We start from the raw sequence: 12,110 nt of genomic DNA, 5'->3' as shown, positions 1-12,110 counted from the left end.
AAATTCTTCGAAAATAATTACTTCCCTAAGAGCTACATATGTTGTCTCTACCTTTAAGGCCCATATCCACGGGTCAAAATTACTTTTTCTCTCTCAAACTCAATATATGTTTGACCTGACTGTTTCCTTGGGCAGAATTTTATGTATAACATGTGGGTGGCGGAGCCCGCACGTCAGCGCTAAAATGTCGTGCGCTGACATCGGGCGAGCGTCCCGACGTCAGCGCACGCCATCGCGATATTAAGCTGGGTGGGCGCGCGATGAACCGTGACGCCCGCCCGCCATTAATTAAAGGCCTTGTTAAGGCCTTTAACTCAGCAATCGACACCAATTTTGAGGCGCCCGTGCAATCTTCGGCTCGGCGCACGGACGCAATGGGCAGGTGGGTAAGTGATTTTTTAACAAACCTCATCCACGGGCTCAGAGGGGTTGTTAATGTTTTATCTGAAGTATTTATTGCAGGAAGTGTTTTAAACTTGCCTGTGTGATTGTTACCAGTTCAGATTGATTTCCAACCATTTTCTCTGTAATTTCAAGCTTCAGCTCAGCAGTCTGCAGACAGTAATCTTTATCGGGCCCGCAGCTTTCCGGAGGCCTCCATTTAGCCTGGGTATGGGTTCTGACATCTCCACTGGAGGCAGCTCCTCTGAGGAGGAAGGGAGTGATAGAATAAGGAGGAGGCCAGGAGTGGACAATCAGCCTCCAGGGGAGCCACCTTTGGGAGGCCAGGTGCAGACACAAGGGGCGCTGGGCCAAGAGGTTGTCCAAGGTGGAAGGGGCTGCAGAAGATGCCACTATCCTGCTGCCAGGGTATACAGGCGGCGAAGCAGCTACCTCAATATGACTGAGGTGCAGTGCTGAAGGAGGCTCTGACTGTCAAGGGGGACAGTCAACTATATCTGTCAGATGATTGGCCCTGAGATCTCCCCTAACTGTGTGGGTGGACACCCCATGCCAGCGGCTCTGAAGGTCACAGTTGCCCTCCACTTCCAAGCATCTGGCTCCTTCCAGGGCTCGGTGGGTGATCTTTGCGGTGTCTCCCAATCAGCTGTCCACACTTGTGTCAAGCAGGTTACAGTCGCTCTGTTCAGACATGCATTGACCTTCATCTACTTCCATTGGGACCAGGCAAGCCAGACACAGCGAGCCAGAGGCTTCGTGGCCATTGCTGGCTTCCCCCGTGTCCAGGATGCTATAGGTTGTACACATGTGGCCATCAAGGCGCCAGCAGTTGAGCCCGGTGCCTTCGTCAACAGGAAGGGCTTCCACTCCATGAACGTGCAGATAGTGTGTGATCACAGGATGCAGATTCTGCAAGTTTGTGCAAGGTACCCAGGCAGCTCCCACGACACCTACATCCTCAGACACTCCCAGATGCCGGGGCTCTTCAGTGCTCCGGCTCGGCTGGATGGATGGCTGGTGGGTGACAAGGGCTATCCCCTGCGAAGGTGGCTCATGACGCTTCTCCGCCATCCAAGAACAGAAGCTGAGCAGCGGTACAGTAGGAGCCACGGCACCACAAGGGATGTGGTGGAGAGAGCCATCGGTCTTCTAAAGATGCGCTTCCATTGCCTGGACCGCTCAGGGGACGCACTCCAGTACCCCCCAGATTGCGTCTCTGTGATAGTGGTAGAATGCTGCGCTCTGCACAATCTTACGCTGGGAAGGGGGGATGCAGTTGATGATGAAGACCTTGACACAGTGGATGAGGCTGCACATGATGAATCCAGCAGTGGCTCAGAGGATGAGGAAGCACAGGGCAATGATGAGGGGCAGCACGCCGACCCGCTACTACACCAAGGAGGCAAGGACATCCGGGACACTTTAACCCAACGAACCTTCAGCTAGCTCCACACACATGGATCAGCAGGACCAGCATTGCCTGGGGCATCCGTACGCAGCACTTAGGTGCTACATCTTCCACCTCATCAGCTGCAACTAAGGGCTTAGTACAGAAACATCAATGTCCACTCAAACACTCATGATATGTCAGTGAAACATACAAACGCAGCGCAAAGGAAACACCCTCAGCCATGGTCGGAAATGTGGATTTTATTGCCACCAAAGTAAACAACAAACGTCACTCTGACGCAGATAATGAAACATTCCCTAATCTCGGGCCAACACAAAATCACCAGTGACAAACCCATGGAATGCCTAACGTGCCTTATGCTTACGTTTGCGGGTGCTACGCCTTGGTGCCGCCCCATCACTCGGAGTGGCTTGTGAGACAGCCTGCTTACTCTGTTGTCCTGTTGGCCTCGATGACCTTGGCGGGCGTCCTCTGGCCCGTGGAGCCTGCGCTGGGCCCGCCTGGGAGGGAGTGGCCATTTCCAGAACTGGCACCTCCCCAGTTGTCGCAGCCTCAACGGATGCAACGGTCACTGGCAAAGGGGCGGAGGAGCTGCTGCCCTCATCCGGAGCGCCCTGAGAGGAGCTCACAGCGACGACAGGCAGCTGCTGCGCCGACGTGATGTGACATTGGACCTCCCTGCTCACTGCAGATGGATGGGCACCGAGCGGCGACACTTGGTGCCCAGAACATCTCCCACATTGGGAATGACCACCTGTGGCCATTAGCGCTGTGAGGGCTTGCAGGTCAGAGCGTAACCCAATCAGAAGAGTCTCAATCTGCTGGAAGCCCCTCTCCATGAAAGTCGCCAATCTCTCAATGGAGGAAGCCTGAAGCTCTGTCCTGTGGTTCATGCTATCACTGACACTCTGCCTGGATTCCTCCACTACAGAGACCAAGTGAAGCACACCCTCATGCAACCCTGCCAGATGCTCCCATGCACCCTGCCACTTGTTCTGCAGCTGCTGCATGGCTGACATCTCCAGAGGCACATCATCACTGCCGGACTCAGCATGTGCCTGGTCCCCTGCAGTCCTCCGGCTGCTGCGCCATCAGCACTCTCTGTCTGTGCCATCTCATCCAGCAATTGTGAAGTGCCCTCTCCACTGTGCCCCAGGACACTAGCCGACGTCATAATTCCCATCGATGTGGTAGTCGCTGCGCTGGTGCCTGGCTCACTGAAATGTTGTGACACAAGTTGCAAGTAATGCCCCTCAGGTGTGGAGGGGGACCCTGGACGTGTTCCTGGCGGCCATGCGGTGGTGATGCTGAAATTAACAACATGGACAGTGCATCGGTTAGCGTTCAGTCAGTAACACCATTCATCCCTTCTCTCCCCCCCCCCCCCTCCCCCCACCCCCCCCAGGTTCATAATGCGCTCAACCTTCAAGAACCTAAGGAGACGAACATTGGTGGGGTGGTAAATAGTCAAGAGGATGCCCAAACATTACACACACATACAGACAGGCTGGTCAGATGGCCTAAGGAATGCCACATGGAATGTTATGTGGACAAGTGTGAAGTTAAACACTTGGGCAAGACAAACAAGGTACGGGAATACATGAGTAATGGTAGGACTGTGGAAAATCACAACAATTACAGGGATCTTGCTGGGCAGACCCGTTAAGGTAGCAGAACAGGAACATAAGGCGTTTAACAAAGTCAAAGCCAGACTTGCCTTTATTAGCCGAGGAATAGAATGTCGGAAAAGGGGGGTCATGTTGCAAGTGCAGAAAACGCTGTCGAGGTCACATCTACACTTCTGCGTTCAGTTGTGACCTGTGCTTCATGGGAGGGATGGCATTGGAGTGGGGAGAGGTTCCTGACATGGATGCATGCTGGCCTGGAGAGTTGGAGTGATGAGGAAACATTGGATATACTTGCAACATTTGCTGTGGAGCACAGGAGATTGACAGGTCACATTATTGACCTTCATACCGTTATGAGGGGCATAGAATGGTGGACAGAAGGCAACATTTCCCCTTGGCGCAGGGATGACTAACGTGGTGCCATTTATTTAAGTTGAGTGCCATGAGGTTGACAGGGGAGGTGCTGAAGACCTTTAGGACAGAGTAATGTGGGACGCACTGGCTGAAAGGGTGGTGGAGGTACAAGCTCTCCTAAGATGCAATAAGTCTTTGGATGTGCAGCAGCGATGCCATGGCATATTAGGCTATGGGGAGAGTGGTCAGAAATGGGATAAGGCGACTTTGGAAGGTGCTAGAGACGCACATTCTCAAGGGGCCGAGGGACCTTTGTGTATGACCCACACGTCTGACTGTATCGACTGAATGAGCAGTGTTGCTGCATTAATGTTTGTAGTAATCATCAGTGCTTTGGATGGTGGGGAGACAGAGTGGATGGGACTGTGGCCCTCAAATACCTGGCCGCTGCACCCCAGCCTCACCGACGCCTGCCGACCTGGCCGCTTGCCTCCTCCCCAGCTCCATGGCCTGCTCCTCATATGTGGCTAGATGCTGCAGCACGGTGTACCCACCACCAGTCCGCAAATGCTCCCGGATATTGGCTGCTCTGTTATTGCCTGCAGAACAGTGAAGAGCAGTTATTGGGCTGATCGCTCATGTACTCTGCACGTGCACGCCGCACCCCAACCACAGTGGCCCATCTGAGGCCTCCAGCGGCTCCTGTCCACATTACTGGTGATCAGTCCCCAGAAGATAGTACGGCTGCTCCCAACCCCCTCCCCCAACAGCCACCTTGGACACATTCGGTGTCCATCACTTTGAATAACACACTGGTCTTAGCGCCCATTGCAAGGAGGCACAACTAGGTGTGACGCCGAGGCCAGCAGATGGCTCTTGGCCATGACACCTTGAGGTTCCCCTTCCACCATATCATCATCATCAATAAGACACGTGTTGGAGTTCTGAGTATGTGTCTAGCGGCCTCCCCTGCAGGTTGCCCACAGACTACTCAAATGCGACATATGCTGCGGGGAGAACCCATCTTCTCCTCAACCACTAAGGCTGATGTAAGCATGGTCACTATCCGTTTGCCCACCCAGCGTGCGCCAAATGCCCAATACAGTAACGACACTAAGACTTGGGGGTGGGGGTGGGGGGCCTCAAAGGCTAAGGCTGCCTGCTGGGTTAAATGGTCAAGGCTGACATGGTACTCACCCTTCCAGAGCGCAACAAATTATTGAAGCGTTTGCGGCACTGTGTTCCTGTGCGCTGCACAGCATCTTGAGAGCTTACTACCTCCGCCACCTCCTGCCACACCTGCCTGGTCACGTGTAAGGCCCTCCTCCTCCCATCATCGGGAAACACCTCCCGACAATTTGACACCTCTTCGAGGAGGGCAGCAAGGCAGGCATCGGAGAACCGAGAGGCACATTGGCCCCCCAGCTGGCCTATCCTGCAGCCTGCCCCCCTCCTCCTCCTCTGCCCTGACCTCCTCTGGAGCCCGGTCGCTGGCCATGGTGAACAGCCTAAAGGAGGCTGCCTGGCCTTTCTTTATACAGACTGTCGGTTCCCCATTGGAACCAGCGGTCTATACACACCCGCCGCACATTTGAATTCCCCGCTGTACATGGGAGTCCGAAATGCGCTGGGCGGGCCTTAGTTGGCCCGCCCGCGCAAAGTAGCGGCGCGGCCCTTTCGACTGTGGAGATTGGCTACATGCCCGCCGCAGATTGGGTCGGGCCCGCCCGCATGACAAACATAAAATTCTGCCCCTTATATTCCTAAATTTCTGCCTGTATGCCTCAGGAACCAATTCATTTGCACTCAAAATAGCCTTTTTTACCGCATCATAATCCACCAACAACTTCTGACAGTGAAGCATAAACCTCATGAGCTCTACCCACTAATCTAGACTCTAAAAGCAATATCCAGTTTTCTTGTGACCATTTCATCTGTTTAACTATCTTCTCAAATGAAATAAAGAATGCCTCTACTTCCCTTCCTTCAAACTTCAGAACAGCTTGCACAAATTTAAATACCTCCTCACTGGGATCTAGGTTGAAGGTTTTTTCATCATCAGAGTCTTCCTTAGCATCTGATGTCTCGTATCAAAAGTCCAGCTTTTTAAGCAGGTTTTCTCTTTTCTCCTCCATTACTAACTTTACCCTCTGGAGATCAAGTTTTCGCATTTCCATTTCTCTTTGAAATTCTCTCTCTTTTTATCTTTCTTTCTCTTTTTCTGCCCTTTCTTTCCCTGTTGCCTCTAGTTCAAGTTTTTTTTCATTTCCATTGCATGTTCAAATTCAAGCTTCTTCATTTCTAACTGAAGTCTCACTACCTCCAGCTGTGACACACTAGTGTCGGATATCACTTCCAACTTCAAATGCTATGCTAGCACATTAACTATGTCTGCTTTCTTTGCCCCTACAGGTAACTTCAACTGCAACTTATCCACCAACTCTGTTAACCTACCCTTAGATACTTTTCGTAACCCAATCAGAGTTATTGCTTCTACTTCCAAAAACTCGTAACCTTAAGATTCACCAATTCCAAACCAATCAAGGAATTTCAAAGTTAACACAAAACCCTGGACAGTGGAATTCCAAATGGCTCTTCCCCAACTTCTGTTTAGTTAGACAACAGACTTATGTGCAAATGCTAGAGGCTTCATCAAGGCTATTTCAAGCACTCCCATTAGATCTTAGATGGCCTTCTCCTGACACATAGCTTTTCATTCTCCTTTATATGCTTTTCTCCCTTTTTAATATGTAAATTCCATTGTTACATATGTCTCTGAAACTGTATCTCCCTCATAATGTAAAAACTTTCATGCTGTCACTGTATATTGTCAGTAACATTTGGGAAAGATAAACACGTTCCTTACCCTTACTTATCTGGCTAGTTGTAAACAGATTGAAATCCCTTTGAAATCCAAATATCCTTTCATTTATTTAAAAAAAGCAAATTCTCTTCAGACCTTACATGCTGAGCCAGCATCCATATTTACTCATAAGCATGTCAAACACCTAGCTTTTTTTGATGATTTAAACTTGCAGTCTGCTTGATTATGAAATGTAATTAAATCACACACAGACAGACCTAACTATGCTTACCCCCTTAAACCTTCTTCACAATAAACCAGAAAAATATTATGAAAGTTATTATACTTTCAAGACATCTATGAGTACTGTCGCATATGGCTCTTCATGAAGTTGCTCACTGTCTCAATGGACAATGGAGGAACTCATGCATTCAAAACCTTGAACCAGAATAGTGCACATGAGCTGAATGGACTCCTTCATTCTCAGCCTGTCGATATGCACTACCTCAGGAAACTCTGACTTGTGGGAACATGTCTGTTGCTGCTGATCTAAGTACAGTCTCCTTTCTTGTGACTCTCAAGGCCCTGTATCTGTGCCCAGCTGTGCAGGGTTGTGCCTGTCCTCCATCCTCCAGAGGAAACTGCCCACAGCTGCCTGTGCCTCTCACCTCCTCCCTCTCAATCCTGACATGCTCATCACCCTATCTAACCACACATGAGAACTCAACAAGGTGACTTTCTCTGCGCTGATGGAGAATGCATTTATAAGATGTGACGGTGCTTGCTCTGAGGTCTCTGCTTACAGCACTTGCCCCGGTGCTGACTCAGGAATCTGTCCTTCCTCCTCCATGTCAGAACTTGCGGGAGACTCAAGAAATCATGAGAATTAGTCTAGTCAGAGTAAAAGACTGCAATGCCAAGGCTTTCCAATGCAGCTGAGTCTTTGGCGTGCTGTCAGATGTCCCACCCCTTCATTTACAGCTTGCATTAGATTTTCATTTGTTCCACCACTAAAGCTCATCACGCCTTTGCCAATTTGCACATGCTCAGCCATCCTGGCTATTTCCTTGGCTCCCTCCTCCACGATGGCAATGATGAACAGATGGAGCACTCCTCCTGCCGGCAGTGCCCTTCCTCAGGCACTATTAGTCCTTTTCTCCTGCAAGGTCAAGAGATAAGGCACTGCTGGCCTCTATGGCCAGTGCTGTTGGTTCATTGACCTAAGAAGCTGCATGTATCAGTTCTGATAAGTCCTCAAAAATGCTATGGCTCTGAGTATTGCTGATGATTCATTAAGTAGACTAGACCCATACCCCTCCGATGTTCAGAAGCAGAATGCACCCTCAGGCACCTCAGCTGGTGTGTCTACTGGAGGTTGAATACCCAGAAGCCTGTCATAAGGATCTGACATTTCACTTACCTTGCCAGAGTGAATGAGATCATTAAACCTTTTCCACCATTGAACCCAGTTGCTCCTGACCACACTTTGTCTGTTGATGGTCTCAACAACCTTGATCCAGGCCTGTTTGGTTTGGGTGGGTGATCTTCTCCTGCCACCTTTGTGAAAGAGGACCTCCTTCCTCTCCCTCACTGCCTCAGGAGGACCTCCAGGTCACTATCTGCGAAGTGAGGGGCAGCCTTGACCCTGGTTCCAGCCCTCTGTCTTTTTTCTCCCTTCACTGCTGCTTCAATTTCCTCAGTGAAACATTAGTCACAGTAATGGCTGCCATAACCTGTTCAAATTGTGCCTGCACTCTTTTAGTCCTGCCTCCATTCCCATCCCTGTATCTGCTAATTGGCCACCCAAACCACCCTCCAGCCGTTTAGCAAGCCGCCTCCATTGGGTGCTGTGAGTGCCATTCGCTCCCACCCCATTCACTCACACACACACACGCAATGGGACTGGATTGGAACCCAGTAACTGTCCTGCTGTCAGTTTCCCGGCCCCAGAAGGAAACACAGGTTCTATGGCCAGGACTTTTCCCTCGTCGGGCAGGCTCGGTGGGGGCGGGCGGGAGCAGTTGGGAAGATGACCGCTGCCCATGATCGGGGCCAGATCGTGATTTCACACTGGTGGGCCAATTAAGGCCCACTCAATGTGAAACCCACGCGGTAGCGCTCAGCACTGCCTGTGCTGGGGGGGAGGAAGGCAAGCGAGCAGCTTCGTGCATGCTGGGAAAGCTCCCTGAGGCACAGGGCCGCCTCAGGGGGGTGAAGAGTTTAAGAATTAAAAATAAACTATTTTAAATTGTAAAAAAACACGTCCCCCCATGTGACTGTCACATGAGTAGGGACATGTTCTTAATGAGATGTTAAAATTGATATTTTATTTTTACTTGCTGTTGGAAACCTCATCCCGCCTGTGGATGAGGTTTCCTAAAAAGTGCAAAGGTCGCTTGGCCTCTTTGCCAACCGTACGGTTGGACGGGCAGCGAAAAATAACATTTAATTGGGACTTTAATGGCCTTTTAATTGTCAATGGGTATACCGACCGAAATATTGCACGAGTGCGCAATGACGTTGGGACACAAGCCCGACGTTATTGCACGTCATTTTACGCATCGGCATGTCAGGCCCACCCCCGCACACCGAACGCAATATTCTGCCCTATGTGTTCGAATGTTACATGAATCTTGCTGATATCTGCATTTACTGCATATCCGGATGCCAGAAGTTGCTGTCCAATTCACTCCCTAATAACGGCAAGCGCCGGCAGCCTCACTATTATTCTTGCCACAAAGTCTTGGTCATTGTAATTTTCCATATAAATGCAAGTCTTTCTACGTTTTTCTTATGAATCTGGACTGAATTGTGCAGGCATTCTTTTTCCTGATTTCACTCTCCTTTTATGACTGTTGACAGTTACATGATTAATGACACTATATATTTACATGATGCGAAATAAAACTAGTAGCAATTTTGGAATAATAGGATTATAAATCTAAACAGTTATTGTTTGAAAACTATTAATCTTTTTATTGCCTGTATTTTTATTCATTTCCATAAAAGAAATCTTATATTTATTTGTCAGTTCACTGATAGTTATTTCAGTTTCATTACCTGCCAATTTACATTTCCCCACACTTCCTCCAAACTCCTCATTGCTCTTGACACAAATTTCCCTCACTGGAAATCTTTACCGCATTTGATGAAAGCGGTGGATTCAAGAAGCGGTTCAAGGCAGCGGCCCATCACCACCTTCTCAAGGATGATTAGAGATGGGCAATAAATGTGGGCCTATAGCCAGCAATGCCTAAATTGTTTTTAAAGTTGTTAGAGTGGTTTGCTCCAGTCCATTTCAGTCATTTCTTGTTTAATTGTGAAGGACAAAATTATTTTTTAACCTGGATTTTTTTTCCCCTCTTTGCAGTCTTCTTTAATATCAGAGCCATCTATTGATCTACTTTCGCAGGAGCTGTTGCCCCAAGCTACCATGGTCAGTCAGTCTGCCTCAATGACACAGGTTAGAAAATAAATATAGTTTCTTTAATTGCCTGAATATGTTTTCTTCCACTTCCATAAAACTTTGTTTACAATTTTCAACCAAATTGATAAACAGGACAAACAGGAATTAACAAAGCTGTACACTAATAATTTAAAATTTTGGATTTTAGAGTTACCCACATTGTTTTCTTGCTTGATTTTAAATTTGCTAGTTCTATTCCAAGCCCCTCCCCCATCCCCCACCAGCCCAGAACATGTTATATTCCCTATTTGAGAGAGTAGGCAAATTACCTGCTCCCCTAACTGTTCCAAAGCCACTATTTTGCCACTTATCAGTGTCTAAACACTGTGTGGTAACTTGCTCTTGGGTTTTCTAATTTTATTCCTCTGTGGAATAACTAACCTGTACATGATATTCTGACTGACAGCATGGACAGGATCATAAATTTCCTATTTTGAAGTGTAGTTGCAGTTAGTGACATAATAAAATGGAGCACCAGTACTCCTTTCATTTTCTGTTTCCATTTTATTCTTCAAGAATCTATCATCTGGAGTTCCACATTTGCAGACCCACAAACTTAAAGATACCCAGATGTGATTTTTTTTTTGAGACCATGGGCTGAGTTTTTCAGTCCTGTGGGGTTTGGAAACGGAGGTGGCCAGGCGCTGAAAATGGTGGCGCTGGCCAGGTGCCAGTTTCCCATCGCTGTTCCCGTCGCCAGTGAGTTTCATCAGGGCGGGTGAAGGCCAGCCCCAAGAACCCACCCAGCTCACAAATAAGTCCAATTAAACTAGTTAGAAAGCTCATTGCCTGGAAGCCTTGGCCCTCCCCTTCTGCCCCCAAGGTGGCAGGGGAGTGACGACCTCCTGCATTGCAGGGAGCGTGTAGTCAACATGCTCCCCACAACTTTTGCACACCAATGGCACAATGCCATTCTTGCTTCCATCCATCTGGTCTGCCCTTGACTCAGTGTCCAGCCTGTTTGCCCCTGCCAAAATCTGAAACTGGCCCCCTATGGGCTCTCAATGAACATATGAACATGCGTATGTCGGGAATTTCACAGAACACTGGAAGACTTGCCCTAGTGCGGCAAGGAGAAGGGAACCTGCTAAAAAGCCAGGAAGAGTGTGTGACTTAATTTACACATCTGCTGAGAGCATGGGCTCATGCACAAACAGGTCAGAAAGTATTTTTTTATTTGAATGGGGAAGTACCTTTTTTATACTTGGTATATTAGTTGCCTATTAAGTAATATTTAGTCTATGTTGATTTTGGTTTGTTTGTTTCAGTAAAAGTCTTAAAACATGAAATCTTGGGCATTTTTTTCTGTCAATAGCTAGGAAATTATTATCCCTTTTTAAAAGTTATTGGTCTCTACTGGGATCATAGCAATGGCTACTCCTTTATGTGACCCCAAGATGGAACCACAGAAGCGCTGCATCCAAAACCATCTGCTCACCTGGACTACCGTGGAGTAGGCCATCAGGCTGCTGATGATGCAGTTCCAGTGCCTGGACCCTGTCGGGAAATCCCTGTCGTACACTCTTGCAAGGATCTCACGCATTGTTGTGGTCTGCTATGTTCTCCATAACCTTGAAGAGGGCAAGGAACTGGATTGACACAACTCATCAGAGGAAGAGGAAGAGCAGGATGTGTAAAAGGAGGAGGAAGAGCCAGAGATACAGTCTCAGAATAAGGAGCAGTCCATTTAAGACTGAGATGAGGCGGAATTTCTTCACTCAGAAGGTGGAGAATCTTTGGAATCCTCTGCCCCAGGCGGCTATGGAGGCTCAGTCATTGAGTATGTTCAAGACAGAGATTGATAGACCTCTACATATTAAAAACATCAAGGGATACAGGGATAGTGAAGGAAAATGGTGTTGAAGTAGAATGTCAGCCATGATCTCATTGAATGGCAGAGCGGGCTTGAAAGGCTGAATGACCTATTCCTGCTCCTATTTATTATGTTCGTATGTTCTTAAGAGGATGGGGGTGGAAGATACAGAACACAGAGTTTGCTGCACAAGGAGGAGGCCAGGCCCAACACAGGACTCGAGGATCCCACCA

At 48.5% G+C, this 12,110-nt stretch overlaps 1 protein-coding gene across 4 annotated transcripts in view; it reads left to right on the top strand.

The window, feature by feature from the left end:
- The window catches only part of LOC144682849 (neuronal PAS domain-containing protein 2-like), a 212,620-nt gene that overhangs the window by 149,747 nt on the left and 50,763 nt on the right, over positions 1-12,110 (top strand). For all 4 annotated transcript variants that reach the window (XM_078545639.1, XM_078545641.1, XM_078545642.1 and 1 more), the window contains one exon: positions 9,969-10,061. In XM_078545639.1, the coding sequence (XP_078401765.1) occupies positions 9,969-10,061 (93 nt within the window). The remainder of the gene's footprint in view (positions 1-9,968; positions 10,062-12,110) is intronic.

Source organism: Cetorhinus maximus, chromosome 7 (genome assembly GCF_964194155.1).
Source record: "Cetorhinus maximus chromosome 7, sCetMax3.hap1.1, whole genome shotgun sequence".
Lineage (NCBI taxonomy): Eukaryota > Metazoa > Chordata > Chondrichthyes > Lamniformes > Cetorhinidae > Cetorhinus > Cetorhinus maximus.
The sequence above is the reverse complement of the archived record's forward strand: the minus strand, read 5'-3'. Positions and strand labels throughout refer to the sequence as shown.